Source organism: Lolium rigidum, chromosome 6 (assembly GCF_022539505.1).
Source record: "Lolium rigidum isolate FL_2022 chromosome 6, APGP_CSIRO_Lrig_0.1, whole genome shotgun sequence".
In the NCBI taxonomy this organism is placed as follows: domain Eukaryota; kingdom Viridiplantae; phylum Streptophyta; class Magnoliopsida; order Poales; family Poaceae; genus Lolium; species Lolium rigidum.
The window spans coordinates 25,154,078-25,175,305 of NC_061513.1; the positions used below are offsets into that span (position 1 = coordinate 25,154,078).

General features: G+C 41.2%; 1 protein-coding gene across 1 annotated transcript; it reads right to left on the reverse strand.

Moving 5' to 3' along the window:
- Positions 1–18,672: 18,672 nt before the first annotated feature.
- LOC124662310 lies at positions 18,673–19,418 on the reverse strand. Its single transcript, XM_047200160.1, has one exon. It carries the CDS (start codon positions 19,360–19,362, stop codon positions 18,673–18,675), a length of 690 nt encoding a protein of 229 aa, XP_047056116.1. The 5' UTR covers positions 19,363–19,418.
- Between the last annotated feature and the right edge of the window lie 1,810 nt (positions 19,419–21,228).

The window sequence follows — 21,228 nt, forward strand, 5'->3', positions numbered from 1 at the left end:
AAACAATTATTTTAGAACTTTGAACGGTTTGTACCTGACTTTTTGAAGGCCGAGCAAAATGTAATAAATGTCAAAATAACAATTGTGAACAAAAAAACACAGCGTAGTCATATGCAAAATATTTATCCAACATAATTGCAGAATAAATTGAATTACGGCATACAATTTGTTATATTAAGTAGGATGAGTAACACCTACTTCAACTTGTGGATCCACCCTAAGTCGTCCATCTTGTTTTAAGAACTCTAGCACTTGTGAATTACAGTACCGTTGTCAGTGTCGCTGATACGTCTCCGACGTATCGATAATTTCTTATGTTCCATGCCACATTATTGATTATATCTACATGTTTTATGCACATTATATGTCATATTTATGCGTTTTCCGGAACTAACCTATTGACGAGATGCCGAAGGGCCGGTTCTCGTTTTCTGCTGTTTTTGGTTCCGTAAATCCTAGTAACGAAATATTCTCGGAATCGGACGAAATCAAGACCCGGGTTCCTATTTTTCCCGGAACCATCCGGAACACCCGAGAGCCGCCGGAGGAAGCCACGGGGGCCCCACACCACACCCCGGCGCGGCCGGAGGGGGCCGCGCCGCCCTATGGTGTGGTGGCCCCGAGCCCCCTCCGAGGCTGCCCTTCCGCCTATTTAAAGCCTCCGTCGCGAAACCCCCGATGCGAAGAACCACGATACGGAAAACCTTCCGGAGCCGCCACCATCGCGAAGCCAAGATCCGGGGACAGGAGTCTCCGTTCCGGCACGCTGCCGGGCGGGGAAGTGCCCCGGAAGGCTTCTCCATCGACACCGCTGCCATCTCCACCGCCATCTTCATCACGCTGCTGTCTCCCATGAGGAGGGAGTAGTTCTCCATCGAGGCTCGGGGCTGTACCGGTAGCTATGTGGTTCATCTCTCTCTTATGTGCTTCAATACAATAATCTCATGAGCTGCCTTACATGATTGAGATTCATATGATGATGCTTGTAATCTAGATGTCATTATGCTAGTCAAGTGAAATTTTACTTATGTGATCTCCGGAGACTCCTTGTCCCACGTGTGTAAAGGTGACAGTGTGTGCACCGTGTGGGTCTCTTAGGCTATATTTCACAGAATACTTATTCACTGTTATGAATGGCGTAGTGAAGTGCTTATTTATATCTCTTTATGATTGCAATGTGTTTTGTATCACAATTTATCTATGTGCTACTCTAGCAATGTTATTAAAGTAGTTTTATTCCTCCTGCACGGTGTAATGGTGACGAGTGTGTGCATCCGTGTTAGTACTTGGCGTATGCTATGATCATGATCTCTTGTAGATTATGAAGTTAACTATTGCTATGATAGTATTGATGTGATCTATTCCTCCTACATAGCGTGAAGGTGACGAGTGTGCATGCTTGTGTTAGTACTTGGTTTAGTCGTGTTGATCTTTCTTGCACTCTAAGGTTATTTAAATATGAACATTGAATTGTGGAGCTTGTTAACTCCGGCATTGAGGGTTCGTGTAATCCTACGCAATGTGTTCATCATCCAACAAGAGAGTGTAGAGTATGCATTTATCTATTCTGTTATGTGATCAAAGTTGAGAGAGTCCACTAGTGAAAGTCTAATCCCTAGGCCTTGTTCCTAAATACTGCTATCGCTGCTTGTTTACTGTTTTACTGCGTTACTACTGCTACCATATTACCACCATCAACTACACGCCAGCCAAGCTATTTTACGGTGCCGTTACTACTGCTCATATATATTCATACCACCTGTATTTCATTGTCTCTTCGCCGAACTAGTGCACCTATTAGGTGTGTTGGGGACACAAGAGACTTCTTGCTTTGTGGTTGCGGGGTTGCATGAGAGGGATATCTTTGACCTCTTCCTCCCCGAGTTCGATAAACCTTGGGTGATCCACTTAAGGGAAACTTGCTGCTGTTCTACAAACCTCTGCTCTTGGAGGCCCAACACTTGTCTACAAGAATAGAAGCACCCGTAGACATCAAGCACTTTTACGGCGCCGTTGCTTGGGAGGAAAGGTAAAAGGTACTCACACTCCGGATCTCGGCTACTAAGCTATTTTTGCCGTTGTAAGTACTCGAAGCTATTTCCTTTTGATCCTGCAATTGCATCTTTTTGTTTCTTGTTTACACTAGTTAGGCATAATGGACAACAATGAGCTTCTTATTCTATTTTCTGATTTAAGACATGGATGGTTTGATGCGAAAATTAAAAAACCTATGGAATCTTATTTGCATGCTGGTAGTAATATTAGTATGAATGCTTTGAACACCATTGTTGATAATGATATAGAAAGTTCTAAGCTTGGGGAAGCTGGTTTTCATGATATTTTTAGTCCCCCAAGCATTGAGGAGAAAATTTTCTTTGATGATACTTTGCCTCCTATTTATGATGATTATAATGATAGTGGTCTTTTGGTGCCACCTACTATGGAGAGTAAATTTTGTTGTGATTATACTATGCCTCCTATATTTGATGATGAGAATAATAATGATAGCTACTTTGTTGAATTTGCTCCTACTACAATTAATAAGAATAACTATGCTTATGTGGAGAGTAATAATTTTATGCATGAGACTCATGATAAGAATGCTTTATGTGATAGTTATATTGTTGAGTTTGCTCATGATGCTACTGAAAGTTATTATGAGAGAGGAAAATATGGTTGTAGAAATCTTCATGTTACTAAAATGCCTCTCTATGTGCTGAAATTTTTGAAGCTACACTTGTTCTATCTTCCTATGCTTGTTACTTTGCTCTTCATGAACTTGTTTATTTACAAGATTCCTTTTCATAGGAAGCATGTTAGACTTAAATTTGTTTTGAATTTGCCTCTTGATGCTCTCTTTTGCTTCAAATACTATTTCTTGCGAGTGCATCATTAAAACTGCTGAGCCCATCTTAACGGCTATAAAGAAAGAACTTCTTGGGAGATAACCCATGTGTTATTTTACTACAGTATTTTTGTTTTATATTTGAGTCTTGGAAGTTGTTTACTACTGTAGCAACCTCTCCTTATCTTAGTTTTATGTTTTGTTGTGCCAAGTAAAGTCTTTGATAGTAAAGTAAGTACTAGATTTGGATTACTGCGCAGTTCCAGATTTCTTTGCTGTCACGAATCTGGGTCTACCTCCCTGTAGGTAGCTCAGAAAATTAAGCCAATTTACGTGCATGATCCTCAGATATGTACGCAACTTTCATTCAATTTGGGCCTTTTCATTTGAGCAAGTCTGGTGCCCTAATAAAATCCATCTTTACGGACTGTTCTGTTTTGACAGATTCTGCCTTTTATTTCGCATTGCCTCTTTTGCTATGTTGGATGAATTTCTTTGATCCATTAATGTCCAGTAGCTTATGCAATGTCCAGAAGTGTTAAGAATAATTGTGTCACCTCTGAACATGTTAATTTTTATTGTGCACTAACCCTCTAATGAGTTGTTTCGAGTTTGGTGTGGAGGAAGTTTTCAAGGATCAAGAGAGGAGTATGATGCAATATGATCAAGGAGAGTGAAAGCTCTAAGCTTGGGGATGCCCCGGTGGTTCACCCCTGCATATTCTAAGAAGACTCAAGCGTCTAAGCTTGGGGATGCCCAAGGCATCCCCTTCTTCATCGACAACATTATCAGGTTCCTCCCTTGAAACTATATTTTTATTCCGTCACATCTTATGCACTTTGCTTGGAGCGTCGGTTTGTTTTTGTTTTTGTTTTGTTTGAATAAAATGGATCCTAGCATTCACTTTGTGGGAGAGAGACACGCTCCGCTGTAGCATATGGACAAGTATGTCCTTAGGCTCTACTCATAGTATTCATGGTGATACGTCTCCGACGTATCGATAATTTCTTATGTTCTATGCCATATTATTGATGATACCTACATGTTTTATGCACACTTTATGTCATATTTGTGCATTTTCTGGAACTAACCTATTAACAAGATGCCGAAGTGCCGGTTCTCGTTTTCTGCTGTTTTTGGTTTCGAAATCCTAGTAACGAAATATTCTCGGAATTGGACGAAACGAAGACCCGGGTTCCTATTTTCACCGGAAGCATCCAGAACACCCGAGAGCCGCCGGAGGGGCCCCGTGGGCCCCGGATGATAGGGTGGCGCGGCCCGGGCCCTGGCCGCGCCGGCCTATGGTGTGGCCACCCCTTCGACCCTCCTGCGCCGCCTCTTCGCCTATATAAAGCCTCCGTCGCGAAACCCCCGATGCGAAGAACCACGATACGGAAAACCTTCCGGGGCCGCCGCCATCGCGAAGCCAAGATCCGGGGGACGGGAGTCTCTGTTCCGGCACCCTGCCGGAGCGGGGAAGTGCCCCGGAAGGCTTCTCCATCGACACCGCTGCCATCTCCACCGCCATCTTCATCACCGCTGCTGCTCCCATGAGGAGGAGTAGTTCTCCATCGAGGCTCGGGGCTGTACCGGTAGCTATGTGGTTCATCTCTCTCCTATGTACTTCAATACAATAATCTCATGAGCTGCCTTACATGATTGAGATTCATATGATGATGCTTGTAATCTAGATGTCATTATGCTAGTCAAGTGAGTTTTACCTATGTGATCTCCAGGAGACTCCTTGTCCCACGTGTGTAAAGGTGACGAGTGTGTGCACCGTGTGGATCTCTTAGGCTATATTTCACAGAATACTTATTCACCTTGTTGAATGGCATAGTGAGGTGCTTATTTATATCTCTTTATGATTGCAATGTGTTTGTATCACAATTTATCTATGTGCTACTCTAGCAATGTTATTAAAGTAGTTTTATTCCTCCTGCACGTGTGCAAAGGTGATAGTGTGTGCACCGTGTTAGTACTTGGTTTATGCTATGATCATGATCTCTTGTAGATTGCGAAGTTAACTATTGCTATGATAATATTGATGTGATCTATTCCTCCTACATAAGCATGAAGGTGACAGTGTGCATGCTATGTTAGTACTTGGTTTAGTCTTTTGATCTATCTTACACTAAAGGTTACTAAAATATGAGCATTATTGTGGAGCTTGTTAACTCCGGCATTGAGGGTTCGTGTAATCCTACGCAATGTGTTCATCATCCAACAAGAGTGTAGAGTATGCATTTATCTATTCTGTTATGTGATCAAAGTTGAGAGTGTCCACTAGTGAAAGTCTAATCCCTAGGCCTTGTTCCTAAATACGCTATTGCTGCTTGTTTACTTGTTTTACTTGTGTTACTACTGCTGCGTTACTACTGCTTGTTTCTTGTCCTGGGCAAAGCACTTTTCCAGTGCCGTTGCTACTACTTATTCATACCACACTGTATTTCACTATCTCTTCGCCGAACTAGTGCACCTATTAGGTGTGTTGGGGACACGAGAGACTTCTTGCTTTGTGGTTGCGGGGTTGCATGAGAGGGATATCTTTGACCTCTTCCTCCCGAGTTCGATAAACCTTGGGTGATCCACTTAAGGGAAACTTGCTTCGCTGTTCTACAAACCTCTTGCTCTTGGAGGCCCAACACTGTCTACAAGAATAGAAGCTCCCGTAGACATCAAGCACTTTTACGGCGCCGTTGCTCGGGGAGGAAAGGTAAAAAGGCACTCATACTCCGGTTCCGAGTAACGAGTACTTTTCTGGCGCCATTGTGTTTGTGCTCGAAGCTATTTCCTTTAGATCCTGCAATTGCATCTTTTTGTTTCTTGTTTACACTAGTTTGGCATAATGTACAAGAGTGAGCTTCTTATTCTATTTCCTGATTTAAAACATGGATTGTTTGATGCGAAAATTAAAAAACCTATGGAATCTTATTTGCATCTTTGGTAGTAATATTAGTATGAACGCTTTGAACACCATTGTTGATAATAATGTAGAAAGTTCTAAGCTTGGGGAAGCTGGTTTTCATGATCTTTTTAGTCCCCCAAGCATTGAGGAGAAAATTTTCTTTGATAATACTTTGCCTTCTATTTATGATGATTATAATAGTGGTCTTTTGGTACAACCTACTATGGAGAGTAAATTTTATTGTGATTATACTATGCCTCCTACACTTGATGAGAATAATAATGATAGCTACTTTGTTGAATTTGCTCCCGCTATTACTAATAAAATTGATTATGCTTATGTGGAGAGTAATAATTTTATGCATGAGACTCATGATAAGAATGCTTTATGTGATAGTTATATTGTTGAGTTTGCTCATGTTGCTACTGAAAGTTATTATGAGAGAGGAAAATATGGTTGTAGAAATTTTCATGTTACTAAAACACCTCTCTATGTGCTGAAATTTTTGATGCTACACTTGTTTTATCTTCCTATGCTTGTTACTTTGCTCCTCATGAACTTGTTTATTTACAAGATTCCTATGCATAGGAAGCATGTTAGACTTAAATGTGTTTTGAATTTGCCTCTTGATGCTCTCTTTTTCTTCAACTACTATTTCTTGAGAGTGCATCATTAAAACTGAGCCCATCTTAATGGCTATAAAGAAAGAACTTCTTGGGAGATAACCCATGTGATATTTTGCTACAGTACTTTGTTTTATATTTGTGTCTTGGAAGTTGTTTACTACTGTAGCAACCTCTCCTTATCTTAGTTTTGTGTTTTGTTGTGCCAAGTAAAGTCTTTGATAGTAAAGTGAATACTAGATTTGGATTACTGCGCAGAAACAGATTTCTTTGCTGTCACGAATCTGGGTCTAATTCTCTGTAGGTAACTCAGAAAATTAAGACAATTTACGAGCATGATCCTCAGATATGTACGCAACTTTCATTCAATTTGAGCATTTTCGTTTGAGCAAGTCTGGTGGCCTAATAAAATCCATCTTTACGGACTGTTCTGTTTTGACAGATTCTGTCTTTTATTTCGCATTGCCTCTTTTGCTATGTTGGATGAATTTCTTTGATCCACTAATGTCCGGTAGCTTTATGCAATGTCCAGAAGTGTTAAGAATGATTGTGTCACCTCTGAACATGTAAATTTTTATTATGCACTAACGCTCTAATGAGTTGTTTCGAGTTTGGTGTGGAGGAAGTTTTCAAGGGTCAAGAGAGGAGGATGATATACTATGATCAAGGAGAGTGAAAGCTCTAAGCTTGGGGATGCCCCGGTGGTTCACCCCTGCATATATCAAGAAGACTCAAGCGTCTAAGCTTGGGGATGCCCAAGGCATCCCCTTCTTCATCGACAACATTATCGGGTTCCTCCCCTGAAACTATATTTTTATTCCGTCACATCTTATGCACTTTGCTTGGAGCGTCGGTTTGTTTTTGTTTTTTGTTTTGTTTGAATAAAATGGATCCTAGCATTCACTTTGTGGGAGAGAGACACGCTCCGCTGTAGCATATGGACAAATATGTCCTTAGGCTCTACTCATAGTATTCATGGCGAAGTTTCATCTTCGTTAAATTGTTATATGGTTGGAATTGGAAAATGATACATGTAGTAAATTGCTATAATGTCCTGGATAATTTGATACTTGGCAATTGTTGTGCTCATGTTTAAGCTCTTGCATCATATACTTTGCACCCATTAATGAAGAAATACTTAGAGCTTGCTAATTTGGTTTGCATATTTGGTTTCTCTAGAGTCTAGATAACATCTAGTATTGAGTTTTGAACAACAAGGAAGACGGTATGGAGTCTTATAATGTTTACCATATGTCTTTTATGTGAGTTTAGCTGTACCGTTCATCCTTGTGTTTGTTTCAAATAACCTTGCTAGCCTAAGCCTTGTATCGAGAGGGAATACTTCTCATGCATCCAAAATCCTTGAGCCAACTACTATGCCATTTGTGTCCACCATACCTACCTACTACATGGTATTTCTCCAGCCATTCCAAAGTAAATTGCTTGAGTGCTACCTTTAAATAATTCAAAATTTATCACCTCTGATTTGTGTCAATGTTTTATAGCTCATGAGGAAGTATGTGGTGTTTTATCTTTCGATCTTGTCATTTACTTCTGACGGACTTTCACAATGGACTAGTGGCACATCCGCTTATCCAATAATTTTGCAAAAAGAGCTGGCAATGGGGTTCCCAGCCCGATTAATTAACTTGCATTAATAATTCTCTTCACATGTTTTGCTACGATTCATCGGTAAGCAACTTAATTTTGCAAATAGACACTCCTTCATGGTATGTGATTGTTGGAAGGCACCCGAGGATTCGGTTAGCCATGGCTTGTGTAAGCAAAAGGTTGGGAGGAGTGTCATCCATAAATAAAGAAAAACTAAACTAAAGTACATGTGTAAACAAAAGAGAAGAGGGATGATCTACCTTGCTTGGTAGAGATAACGTCCTTCATGGGAGCCGCTCTTGAAAGTCTGGTTGATGAGGTAGTTAGAGTGCCCACTACCATTCGTTGACAACAACAAACACCTCTCAAAATTTTACTTTTATGCTCTCTTTATGTTTTCAAAATAAAAGCTCTAGCACAAATATAGCAATCGATGCTTTCCTCTTTGAAGGACTATTATTTTACTTTTATGTTGAGTCAGTTCACCTATCTCTCTCCACCTCAAGAAGCAAACACTTGTGTGAACTGTGCATTGATTCCTACATACTTGCATATTGTACTTGTTATATTACTCTATGTTGACAATTATCCATGAGATATACATGTTACAAGTTGAAAGCAACCGCTGAAACTTAATCTTCCTTTGTGTTGCTTCGATACCTTTACTTTGATTTATTGCTTTATGAGTTAACTCTTATGCAAGACTTATTAATACTTGTCTTGAAGTACTATTCATGAAAAGTCTTTGCTTTATGATTCACTTGTTTACTCATGTCATTACCATTGTTTTGATCGCTGCATCCACTACATATGTTTACAAATAGTATGATCAAGGTTATGATGGCATATCACTTCAGAAATTATCTTTGTTATCGTTTTACCTGCTCGGGACGAGCGAACTAAGCTTGGGGATGCTTGATACGTCTCCGACGTATCGATAATTTCTTATGTTCTATGCCATATTATTGATGATACCTACATGTTTTATGCACACTTTATGTCATATTTGTACATTTTACGGAACTAACCTATTAACAAGATGCCGAAGTGCCGGTTCTGTTTTACGCTGTTTTTGGTTTCAGAAATCCTAGTAACGAAATATTCTCGGAATTGGACGAAACGAAGACCCGGGTTCCTATTTTCACCGGAAGCATCCGGAACACCCGAGAGCCGCCGGAGGGGGCCCTGTGGGCCCCGGATGATAGGGTGGCGCGGCCCGGGCCCCGGCCGCGCCAGCCTATGGTGTGGCCACCCCTTCGACCCTCTGCGCCGCCTCTTCGCCTATATAAAGCCTCCTTCACGAAACCCACGATGCGAAGAACCACGATACGGAAAACCTTCCGGAGCCGCCGCCATCGCGAAGCCAAGATGCGGGGGACAGGAGTCTCGTTCCGGCACCCTGCCGGAGCGGGGAAGTGCCCCCGGAAGGCTTCTCCATCGACACCGCTGCCATCTACCGCCATCTTCATCACCGCTGCTGCTCCCATGAGGAGGGAGTAGTTCTCCATCGAGGCTCGGGGCTGTACCGGTAGCTATGTGGTTCATCTCTCTCCTATGTACTTCAATACAATAATCTCATGAGCTGCCTTACATGATTGAGATTCATATGATGATGCTTGTAATCTAGATGTCATTATGCTAGTCAAGTGAGTTTTACCTATGTGATCTCCGGAGACTCCTTGTCCCACGTGTGTAAAGGTGACGAGTGTGTGCACCGTGTGGGTCTCTTAGGCTATATTTCACGGAATACTTATTCACTTGTTGAATGGCATAGTGAGGTGCTTATTTATATCTCTTTATGATTGCAATGTGTTTGTATCACAATTTATCTATGTGCTACTCTAGCAATGTTATTAAAGTAGTTTTATTCCTCTTGCACGTGTGCAAAGGTGACGGTGTGTGCACCGTGTTAGTACTTGGTTTATGCTATGATCATGATCTCTTGTAGATTGCGAAGTTAACTATTGCTATGATAATATTGATGTGATCTATTCCTCCTACATATGCATGAAGGTGACGAGTGTGCATGCTATGTTAGTACTTGGTTTAGTCTTTTGATCTATCTTACACTAAAGGTTACTAAAATATGAGCATTATTGTGGAGCTTGTTAACTCCGGCATTGAGGGTTCGTGTAATCCTACGCAATGTGTTCATCATCCAACAACAAGAGTGTAGAGTATGCATTTATCTATTCTGTTATGTGATCAAAGTTGAGAGTGTCCACTAGTGAAAGTCTAATCCCTAGGCCTTGTTCCTAAATACTGCTATTGCTGCTTGTTTCATTGTTTTACTGCGTTACTACTGCTTGTTTACTGTCCTGGGCAAAGCACTTTTCTAGTGCCGTTGCTACTACTTATTCATACCACCTGTATTTCACTATCTCTTCGCCGAACTAGTGCACCTATTAGGTGTGTTGGGGACACAAGAGACTTCTTGCTTTGTGGTTGCAGGGTTGCATGAGAGGGATATCTTTGACCTCTTCCTCCCTGAGTTCGATAAACCTTGGGTGATCCACTTAAGGGAAACTTGCTGCTGTTCTACAAACCTCTGCTCTTGGAGGCCCAACACTGTCTACAAGAATAGAAGCTCCCGTAGACATCACATGGCGAAGTTTCTTCTTCGTTAAATTGTTATATGGTTGGAATTGGAAAATGCTACATGTAGTAATTCTAAAATGTCTTGGATAATTTGATACTTGGCAATTGTTGTGCTCATGTTTAAGCTCTTGCATCATATACTTTGCACCCATTAATGAAGAAACACTTAGAGCTTGCTAATTTGGTTTGCATATTTGGTTTCTCTAGAGTCTAGATAATATCTAGTATTGAGTTTTGAACAACAAGGAAGACGGTGTAGAGTCTTATAATGTTTACAATATGACTTTTATGTGAGTTTTGCTGCACCCTTCATCCTTGTGTTTGTTTCAAATAACCTTGCTAGCCTAAACCTTGTATCGAGAGGGAATACTTCTCATGCATCCAAAATACTTGAGCCAACCACTATGCCATTTGTGTCCACCATACCTACCTACTACATGGTATTTCCCCGCCATTCCAAAGTAAATCGCTTGAGTGCTACCTTTAAAATTCCATCATTCGCCTTTACAATATATAGCTCATGGAACAAAATAGCCTAAAAACTATTGTGGTATTGAATATGTACTTATGCACTTTATCTCTTATTAAGTTGCTTGTTGTGCGATAACCATGTTTCTGGGGACGCCATCAACTATCTTTGTTGAATATCATGTGAGTTGCTATGCATGTCCGTCTTGTCCGAAGTAAGAGAGATCTACCACCTTAATGGTTGGAGCATGCATATTGTTAGAGAAGAACATTGGGCCGCTAACTAAAGCCATGATTCATGGTGGAAGTTTCGAGTTTTGGACATATATCCTCAATCTCATATGAGAATAATAATTGTTGCCACATGCTTATGCATTAAAGAGGAGTCCATTATCTGTTGTCCATGTTGTCCCGGTATGGATGTCTAAGTTGAGAATAATCAAAAGCGAGAAATCCAAAATGCGAGCTTTCTCCTTAGACCTTTGTACGAGCGGCATGGAGGTACCCCATTGTGACACTTGGTTAAAACATGTGTATTCCAATGATCCGGTAGTCCAAGCTAATTAGGACAAGGTGCGGGCACTATTAGTATACTATGCATGAGGCTTGCAACTTGTAAGATATAATTTACATATTTCATATGCTTTATTACTACCGTTGACAAAATTGTTTCATGTTTTCAAAATAAAAGCTCTAGCACAAATATAGCAATCGATGCTTTCCTCATTGAAGGACCTTTCTTTTACTTTTATGTTGAGTCAGTTCACCTATTTCTCTCCACCTCAAGAAGCAAACACTTGTGTGAACTGTGCATTGATTCCTACATACTTGCATATTGCACTTGTTATATTACTTTACATTGACGATATCCATGAGATATACATGTTATAAGTTGAAAGCAACCGCTGAAACTTCAAATCTTCCTTTGTGTTGCTTCAATGCCTTTACTATGAATTTATTGCTTTATGAGTTAACTCCTATGCAAGACTTATTGATGCTTGTCTTGAAGTACTATTCATGAAAAGTCTTTGCTTTATGATTCAGTTGTTTACTCATGTCATTACCATTGTTTTCATCGCTGCATTCATTACATATGTTTACAATATGATCAAGGTTATGATGGCATGTCACTCCAGAAATTATCTTTGTTATCGTTTACACTGCTCGGGACGAGCGAGAACTAAGCTTGGGGATGCTGATACGTCTCCGACGTATCGATAATTTCTTATGTTCCATGCCACATTATTGATGATATCTACATGTTTTATGCACATTATATGTCATATTTATGCGTTTTCCGGAACTAACCTATTGACGAGATGCCGAAGGGCCGGTTCTCGTTTTCTGCTGTTTTTGGTTCCAGAAATCCTAGTAACGAAATATTCTCGGAATCGGACGAAATCAAGACCCAGGTTCCTATTTTTTCCCGGAACCATCCAGAACACCCGAGAGCCGCCAGAGGGAAGTCCTGGGGGCCCCACACCACACCCTGGCGCGGCCAGAGGGGGGGCCGTGCCGCCCTATGGTTTGGTGGCCCCAGGCCCCCTCCGAGGCTGCCCTTCCGCCTATTTAAAGCCTCCGTCGCGAAACCCCTGATGCGAAGAACCACGATACGGAAAACCTTCCAGAGCCGCCGCCATCGCGAAGCCAAGATCTGGGGGACAGAAGTCTCTGTTCCGGCACGCTGCCGGGGCGCGGAAGTGCCCCCGGAAGGCTTCTCCATCGACACCGCTGCCATCTCCACCGCCATCTTCATCACGCTGCTGTCTCCCATGAGGAGGGAGTAGTTCTCCATCGAGGCTCGGGGCTGTACCGGTAGCTATGTGGTTCATCTCTATCTTATGTGCTTCAATACAATAATCTCATGAGCTGCCTTACATGATTGAGATTCATATGATGATGCTTGTAATCTAGATGTCATTATGCTAGTCAAGTGAATTTTACTTATGTGATCTCCGGAGACTCCTTGTCCCACGTGTGTAAAGGTGACGGTGTGTGCACCGTGTGGGTCTCTTAGGCTATATTTCACGAGAATACTTATTCACTGTTATGAATGGCGTAGTGAAGTGCTTATTTATATCTCTTTATGATTGCAATGTGTTTTGTATCACAATTTATCTATGTGCTACTCTAGCAATGTTATTAAAGTAGTTTTATTCCTCCTGCACGGTGTAATGGTGACAGTGTGTGCATCTGTGTTAGTACTTGGCGTATTCTATGATCATGATCTCTTGTAGATTATGATGTTAACTATTGCTATGATAGTATTGATGTGATCTATTCCTCCTACATAGCGTGAAGGTGACAGTGTGCATGCTGTGTTAGTACTTGGTTTAGTCGTGTTGATCTTTCTTGCACTCTAAGGTTATTTAAATATGAACATTGAATTGTGGAGCTTGTTAACTCCGGCATTGAGGGTTCGTGTAATCCTACGCAATGTGTTCATCATCCAACAAGAGAGTGTAGAGTATGCATTTATCTATTACGTTATGTGATCAAAGTTGAGAGAGTCCACTAGTGAAAGTCTAATCCTAGGCCTTGTTCCTAAATACTGCTATCGCTGCTTGTTTACTGTTTTACTGCGTTACTACTGCTACCATATTATCACCATCAACTACACGCCAGCAAGCTATTTTCTGGTGCCGTCACTACTGCTCATATATATTCATACCACATGTATTTCACTATCTCTTCGCCGAACTAGTGCACCTATTAGGTGTGTTGGGGACACAAGAGACTTCTTGCTTTGTGGTTGCAGGGTTGCATGAGAGGGATATCTTTGACCTCTTCCTCCCCTGAGTTCGATAAACCTTGGGTGATCCACTTAAGGGAAACTTGCTGCTGTTCTACAAACCTCTGCTCTTGGAGGCCCAACACTGTCTACAAGAATAGAAGCACCCGTAGACATCAGTCGCCGCGTGCTCTAGCATTTCATGTCCATGGCAATCATCCACCCTTGGGACATTGATGGCGAGCGTGGACGCAATGAATTCATGATGCAAATTTTTTTGTTTTTTTTTACCAAGGAGAAAACCACTGGGCTTGTAAATGCCATGGGTTTGGCCAAAAATTGAAACTGAGATGAATTTGTTTCACCAGTTCTTATCTTTTTTTAACCATCTCAAGAGGGTCTAGTATCGCAAAAAATTCAGGCATTTCGGTCCAAATCACAAAACATCGGTTTGGAACCATGTATAATTTACATTTTTATGGATTCGTGTGGAAATTAGAAACAAATATGAATGTATCAGGTCAAAGTTCCATTGGAGTACAGATAAACATAAACAAAAATACCACTTAAACTAGGAATAAGTTCATTTGCTAAAAGATCAAGGGGGCTTGTGGATTGTGTATGTAGAAATCGTGAATATTACTTTACTTGCAAAGTAATTATAGAATCTTTTCAATTAGAAGTGTTGCTGGCGAACCCTATGTACAAACGAATACATAAAGAAAATCACCGGCAACCAAGTTGTTCAGAAGAATGGGGACTCTTGCTTCAGGCAGGGCTTTATGGAGATCAACAACCCTTTCTAATTTTGTTGTTGTAAGTTCATGTTTAGGTATGAAAGAAAACCTGCTTTTGGTAAGAGAACAGGTATACTCCAAAACGTTTTGCAACTACCTTCCCCGGGCCTTTTTTTTCCACTTCTCTTGATTGCAATGCAAGAGAAGATTACATCACGTTTAGTTTAAAAGGGCCTTGGTGGTGGAAAGATTTACACAATGGCAATAATTAATTCGTTCTATCATTTTAAATGATGAGGATGGCTGGCGTTCATGGAAACTGAACACATCTAGTGTTTTTAGTGTCAATTCTTATTATTCTGCAACTGCAGAATTCGTGGAAAAGCTTCCTAGGGCATGTACAGCGCTAGGCACTTACTTGGGGTGCTTAAGTGGTTGGTTACTCCATGCAGCAAGCGTCGGCCGCTAGAGAGGTGTAATTTGCAGCTTATTTCCAAGCGCCCGCCTCCTACTTTTCCACCGACGCCAAAGAAACGGCCAGGAACTTCAGAAAACAGCCAGAGATATTTTAGAAATTCTTCTGAAGTGTTCGATATCAGCCACAAATAGGACCATTACGAGGATAGAGTGTGACTTCTCTTCGCATGATATGTTGCATCCACCTTTGAAGTGCCATCACCATGAACACATAAATTGAAAAGTTTGTTGCACCCCAATTTCGATCCGTTGTTCCGCCACCTATTGGTCGTTGAGTAGCTATCCGAGACAAAGGTTAACTAGCAGAAACACATGTGAGAAAGCGAAACTCTCGTGGCTATGGTGATCACATGGGCCCTTTGTTCTCCTTTGTCCATTTGTTGACACTTCTTTTTCATATATGGACTAACATAGTTATAATAGCTAGTTTAGTGGGAATTAAAGGCCATATTTGACGGCCACTATCTAGAGCTAACGCACCATGGATATTTGAAGATCTCCCCTCATGTATGAGTAACGAGGACACGAAGTTCTGTCGTCCAGGGATGGGCTAGTTCAATTAATGGGTACTCAGATAATACCCATTACTTTTTGAATAAAAAATTTATAGATATATATTGTATATATTTGTAAGTTAGTTATTCGATAATTATCCAGTTTGTATTTGTCAGCACGAGTGGCGTTCAATAGCATGAAGCCTATTTGGCCCATCTCTTTGCCTTTCATACAACGACCCCTAGCCCATTTGAACCGGATACAAATACATCTAGTCCCACTTCCTCCAAGTGTCCAGCTAGCGACATAGTAGGAACTCATGATTCTTTACAAAGCATGCACCTTGGCAACCTCATTGTTGGCCACCTGCAAGAGGACTACACCCATGCAGGAGTGCATGATGCGAGCATGGACGGCGATTTGTTGCCATCTCCAAGCTGAACATCAGTATGTTTTACATTTTTTATAGTTATTATTAATTAATTGGTGAATAATATGGTTAATTTTATTGATGTTGCCATCCTATCAAGCTTATACGGAGAACCATAAAGTTAGTCTATAGTTTTTTATATATTATTTTGCAATTTCTTTATAGATCAACATGCCACCCTTATCATAAGAAATTTCTGAACATTTTAAGTTCCTTATGTAATAATTTTGTGAAGCTTCATATGTTGGATTTTTTAAATATGAATACCCACAGTCAAAATCTTGCGCCTGTCCATGCTGCCACCGGGTTGCAATCTCCTCTCGAAGTGCAAAGTTGTGGCTTCTCCTACTCCCTTCTAGGAAACAGGCTGTCACCACATTCGACTATGACAAACTCATCCACTTAGGGATGGCAATGGCTACCATTTACCCGCGTACTTGCCGCGTAAGAACCCATTAGGTGTAGGGTTATGGAACAAAAAAAATTCATGGGTAAGTAAACGTCAAAATATCCTACCTATGAGATAGAGCGGGTAGAGCTATGGGATCATAGCACCCATACTCACGTATACATTTACCCGTCTAAAATTTAACAAGTGGGACACCGTAATATTTCTAACGTACTTATTTTTTTCCCATAATCACGCATTCATGTGGCTAAGCCGAATCTCACACTTCTCACTTCTGCAATCTCTATTAGGTTAGTTAGGATTAGATCCCTAGTTAAGACCGCATCACCTCCTATTACGTGATTTGCACGGTCCATATCATCATTACATGATCACATCCTAATGTGTTATTGTTTACGAGCAAGTGTCATTATTTATGAGCATGTGTTATTTTTTATAACATGCTCTTATTTATAATTATGTGCTGATGTTTTTATAATGTGTTGTTTATAAATTATGGTACCATGTTCTTATTTACGACTATTTCTGGGCAATTTGATGTGTTCTAAACGCGGGTATTTTTACTTACGAGTACCCATTTACCCTGGCAGGTGACATATATGAAAAAACTAGGTATAGGTATGAATGACAGGTAAAATCAGAGACGACGGATACTGGTATGGTTGCTCTACCAACTGGTAGGGATCTCTTCTTTTTTTAAAAAAAAACAACTCATCCACTCCTAGGTCAACATCAAGTTAGAGCGGCTGGCAAATTTGACATGCGCCACGGGGTGTGGGCTTGCCTAGGTAGCGCTTTTTTTTGCTTCATTTTTGTTTCTTTTTTTGCTTCTTTTTCATTTCTTTTTTCGTTTTTCATTTTTTATTGTTCTATTTATTTTTTATAAACATTCAGCTTTTCAAGGTGTTTAGATTTTTGAAAAATCCGAATTAAAAAATTCAAATAATGAAATTTGTTAAGATGCAAAAATTATTCAGATTTTTGAAAAAATATAAATTTTAAAAACATTCAAATTTCATATTGTTAAAATTCTGATTTGTTTTGAAAAAAATCATATTTTAAAAATTCTAAAAAAAGTTTAGATTTTATAACAAAACGAATTTCGACTTTGTTCAAAATTTTAAAAATGTTGGGACACTTTTCGAAACTGAAAAACCCAACATAAAACCATTAAAACCAGGCTGAAAAACCAATTAAACCTGACAAAAGAACAGCCTCGGTAGAATGGAAACAAGTGTGTGCCGCACGTGATCGGTACCACACTGTGTGTAAGGATGACAATGGGCAGGGTAGAGCAATACCATACCCATGCCCGTGTAGTCAATGGGTACTACCCATACCCGTACCCATGGGTATAAAACATTACCCATACCAATACCCGGCGGGGTACCCGTACCTATTGGTACCCGATGGGTAGGTTAAACTGTACACAAGTCAATCACAATTTTACATTTATTGATAACATATTCGATTGAAAAAATTAATTATCTTAACTCAATAACAAGTAGTTGAATACATAACAATTAACATAATATAAATATCACATTCTCATATTCTAACTCATAAGTCAACAGAAGTAGACATGTCACGTAAAACTTTAACAATAAACGGACAGGGTATGAGTATACCCGTGGGTACGAGGCTATACCCGTGCCCTCCCCGTGACTTAGCGGGCAGTGTATGGGTAAATTGCCATCCTTAACTGTGTGGCTTATAGGAGCCCCCAAAGCGGCTCAACTCGGACCCGTTTGAAATTCGCACTGACTATGAACACTCAGTGTGGCCGGCCCGTGCCGCCCAGTTTTTGGAGGACAGCCCAATGGATCCCGGGCCGAGTGACAATCAACCGTTGCTCTGAAGAAAATTTCTTCCTGGGGTGACAGTGCAGTTGGAGAGATGAGCGTACATACAGCAAGTTCAGAGATTACCCTAAAAAAACAAGTTCAGAGATTACCCTTAAAAAAAAGCAAGTTCAGAGATTAACAAACGGAGATACAGCCAGTAGGGAAAACAAACAGCGCAGAGGCTGCAACTTCTCTCAGAGAGAACGCGCCATGCATTTCTCATAGTATTCCATACTACCGATGAAGTGAGTTTGTTAATTTTGAACTGAAGAATTGCACAGATGAATTTGTTCGTCTACAGGAAAAGCAGGCCACAGTTGAGACGTTTCGTACTGAAGAATATACTTGCCACATTACTGTATAAACAATTATCTCAGTTTCAGAAAATCTCTGTACATTTGTGTTTGGAATGTATCGCTGATCCTTTCTAACTACTTATTGATCTCTTAGCTCTACCTACCGTTAATCTGAATGAACATCTATTTACATGAATTAATTAGTTCAGCCTGGCCGGCGACAGGAACATCCGCCTCTTGCCGCGCTCCGATATGGTCTCCAGCCTGGGCGACCAGGTCCTGGTCCTCGGCCCGACGAGCTGCGCGTAGTGCCTCTTGAGCTCGGGCGTGCTGCACAGCTCCGTGGCCGACGCCACGCCCACGACGCCGCACTTCCCGCGCCGGACAGCGCCATCACTGGCACCGTCGCAGGTGATCACCTTCTCGATGAACTCGGGGAGGACCCTGATGAGCGGCGCGGCGCCGTGCTCGCCGCCCTTGACGTACTCGAACGGGCACTCGCCGGGGCCGGCGAGGGACACCCGCTGCTTGCTCCCCGGCGCGGCCGACAGCGAGGCGAGCGTGGCGGCGGTGAGCACCGGCACCTTGCCGTCGGACGAGAGGGAGAAGCGCGCGGCGGGGAGCACGAAGTAGGTACGCCCCGGCAGGAGCCGCTCGCTAGGCGGCGTGATCGGGATGGGCAGGCCGACGAAGAAGCTGTCGGACGGGCACACGACGTGGCCGCCGGGCGGGAGCAGCTCGGCCGCCACGTCCCCCGCCGTGGGGCACCCGTCGGCGTCCTCGTCGTCGTTGACGAGCAGAACCCGCGTCCGCCCGCCCCAGTACACCAGCCTCGCCGCCGCGGGGGCCGTGGCCGGCTTGCTCACGCACGGGGAGAGGCCGTTGCCCATGGCGAGAGAAGAGAACTTGAGAGCTTTGTTCCAGAAGCTTCTAGTACAATCGAATGGAGGAGGTAGTAGTCAGACAAGAATTGCGGCATGTGTCATGTGTGTCTGAGGAAGAGGAGTATATATCCGGGCAGAGTTGGAGGGGGTTGACCATGGAAGATTCAACGAGTGCTGAACTGGCCATCTGGGCGTTCCATGTGCACGTGCTTGTTTATCATTTTTACGGCGCGCGTGCATAGCGTCGGCGTCGGCGTCGGCGTTGGCGTTGTTGTTGGGCTGGATCCACTCAGATCTGCTAATTTTTACTACTATTCACTCGGTCTCAAAAAAAAAAAGGTACTACTCAGTTGACTACTGCTCCAGCGCCGACTTGCATGCGTGTCTACGACAACTGTTTGTTCTTTCCACAAAAAAAATATTAATCTCATGAGAATATAATTATTTCTAGCATACTCGGATACCCAATCAATATTTGTTTGCTATATATATGTAACTATCGTGTATGACTACGTGGCAACTGTCTTATTGCAATCTTGGAAAAGATCGACGCAAGTGGTGCACAAATAGTAGCTTACTTGCTTACACATACATAGCATCAATTAAACATGATCGGGAGGGAGTAGCTGCTAACATGTTTTTCAATCATGATCAATAGAGCAGTGGATGGGGTTTGATCACCGGTTTAGCTCCTCGCGTGATAATGTGATATGACTATATATATCTTGTTGTACGAAGATGATGATATGTTGCTTCCGTCGGATGATCTAGAGCAAGCTAGATTTAAACTTATGTTTTGTCCAAATAGGTATGTGTTTAACCTCAAGATTAACTTTAACGAAAGTGAAATATACTGCTTAGGGCAGGTCAGGGAAAGATCTCTTCAGCTTCAAGAGATTTTACCTTCAAAGAAGGGCATTATACCTGTGAAATATCTTAAGAATTTAGTACGAGAGTGTATGAATAGTGATCGGATACCAGCGAGCGGTAAATTTAAAAGGAGGCCAGAGCGATGGCAAAGTACAACTTTATCTTTTTCTACGAGGAACAATGTCATTATTACTTCATTCATTGGAACTTTCTACCAAATATATTTATATCTATATATGCTAACATAGACACATACGGCTTATTAGCATACACTATAGTGTATCGATTGGTAAATATTAATCTAGTAGGAAATGCGATATTTTCCTTAAATTGTATCTATGGGTACCGAGCTCAACAAAAGGTTTCAACATAACTTATTTTTTGTATCATAATTTTAGCTTCGTACACTATATTTACAACATTAGGCAATGCTTTGTAAACATTAACATAAATTTAGCAGCACCATTGTACGGCCACTTGTGCCAAGTATAATAGAGATGTACAAAATGTAGATCTAGTTTTGGTTAGATAACTCATACATAAGTAAAATAGTTTGATATAAGTTGATGAGTGAGAACTATTCTGTTACTCTTAAATGTTGAGAATATAGATTGCTTGTACGGGTTCTATGCAAAATAACTTTTAGCTCGTTGTTATTGGATAAACTGAACAAGTATGGAAGAAGTCCTGCTATTTTTACTATAATTTATTTAGACCCATAAAATGACTAAAAAATGGATAAAAAACAAATATTTTAGAAGTTTGAACGGTTTGAAGGCCGAGCAAAATGTAATAAATGTCAAAATAATAATTGTGAACACAAAAACACAGCGTAGTCATATGCAAAATATTTATCTAACATAATTTCAGAATAAATTGAAATACCATGTACAATTTGTTATATTAAGTAGGATGGGGAACACCTACTTCAGCTTGTGGATCCACCCTAAGTCGTCCATCTTGTTTTAAGAACTCTCGCACAATATATAGTTCTAGTTGCAA

Coding starts and splice junctions, on each gene's coding strand:
- LOC124662310 (XM_047200160.1), bottom strand. CDS start 19,362: ATGGGCAACGGCCTCTCCCCGTGCGTGAGCAAGCCGGCCACGGCCCCC.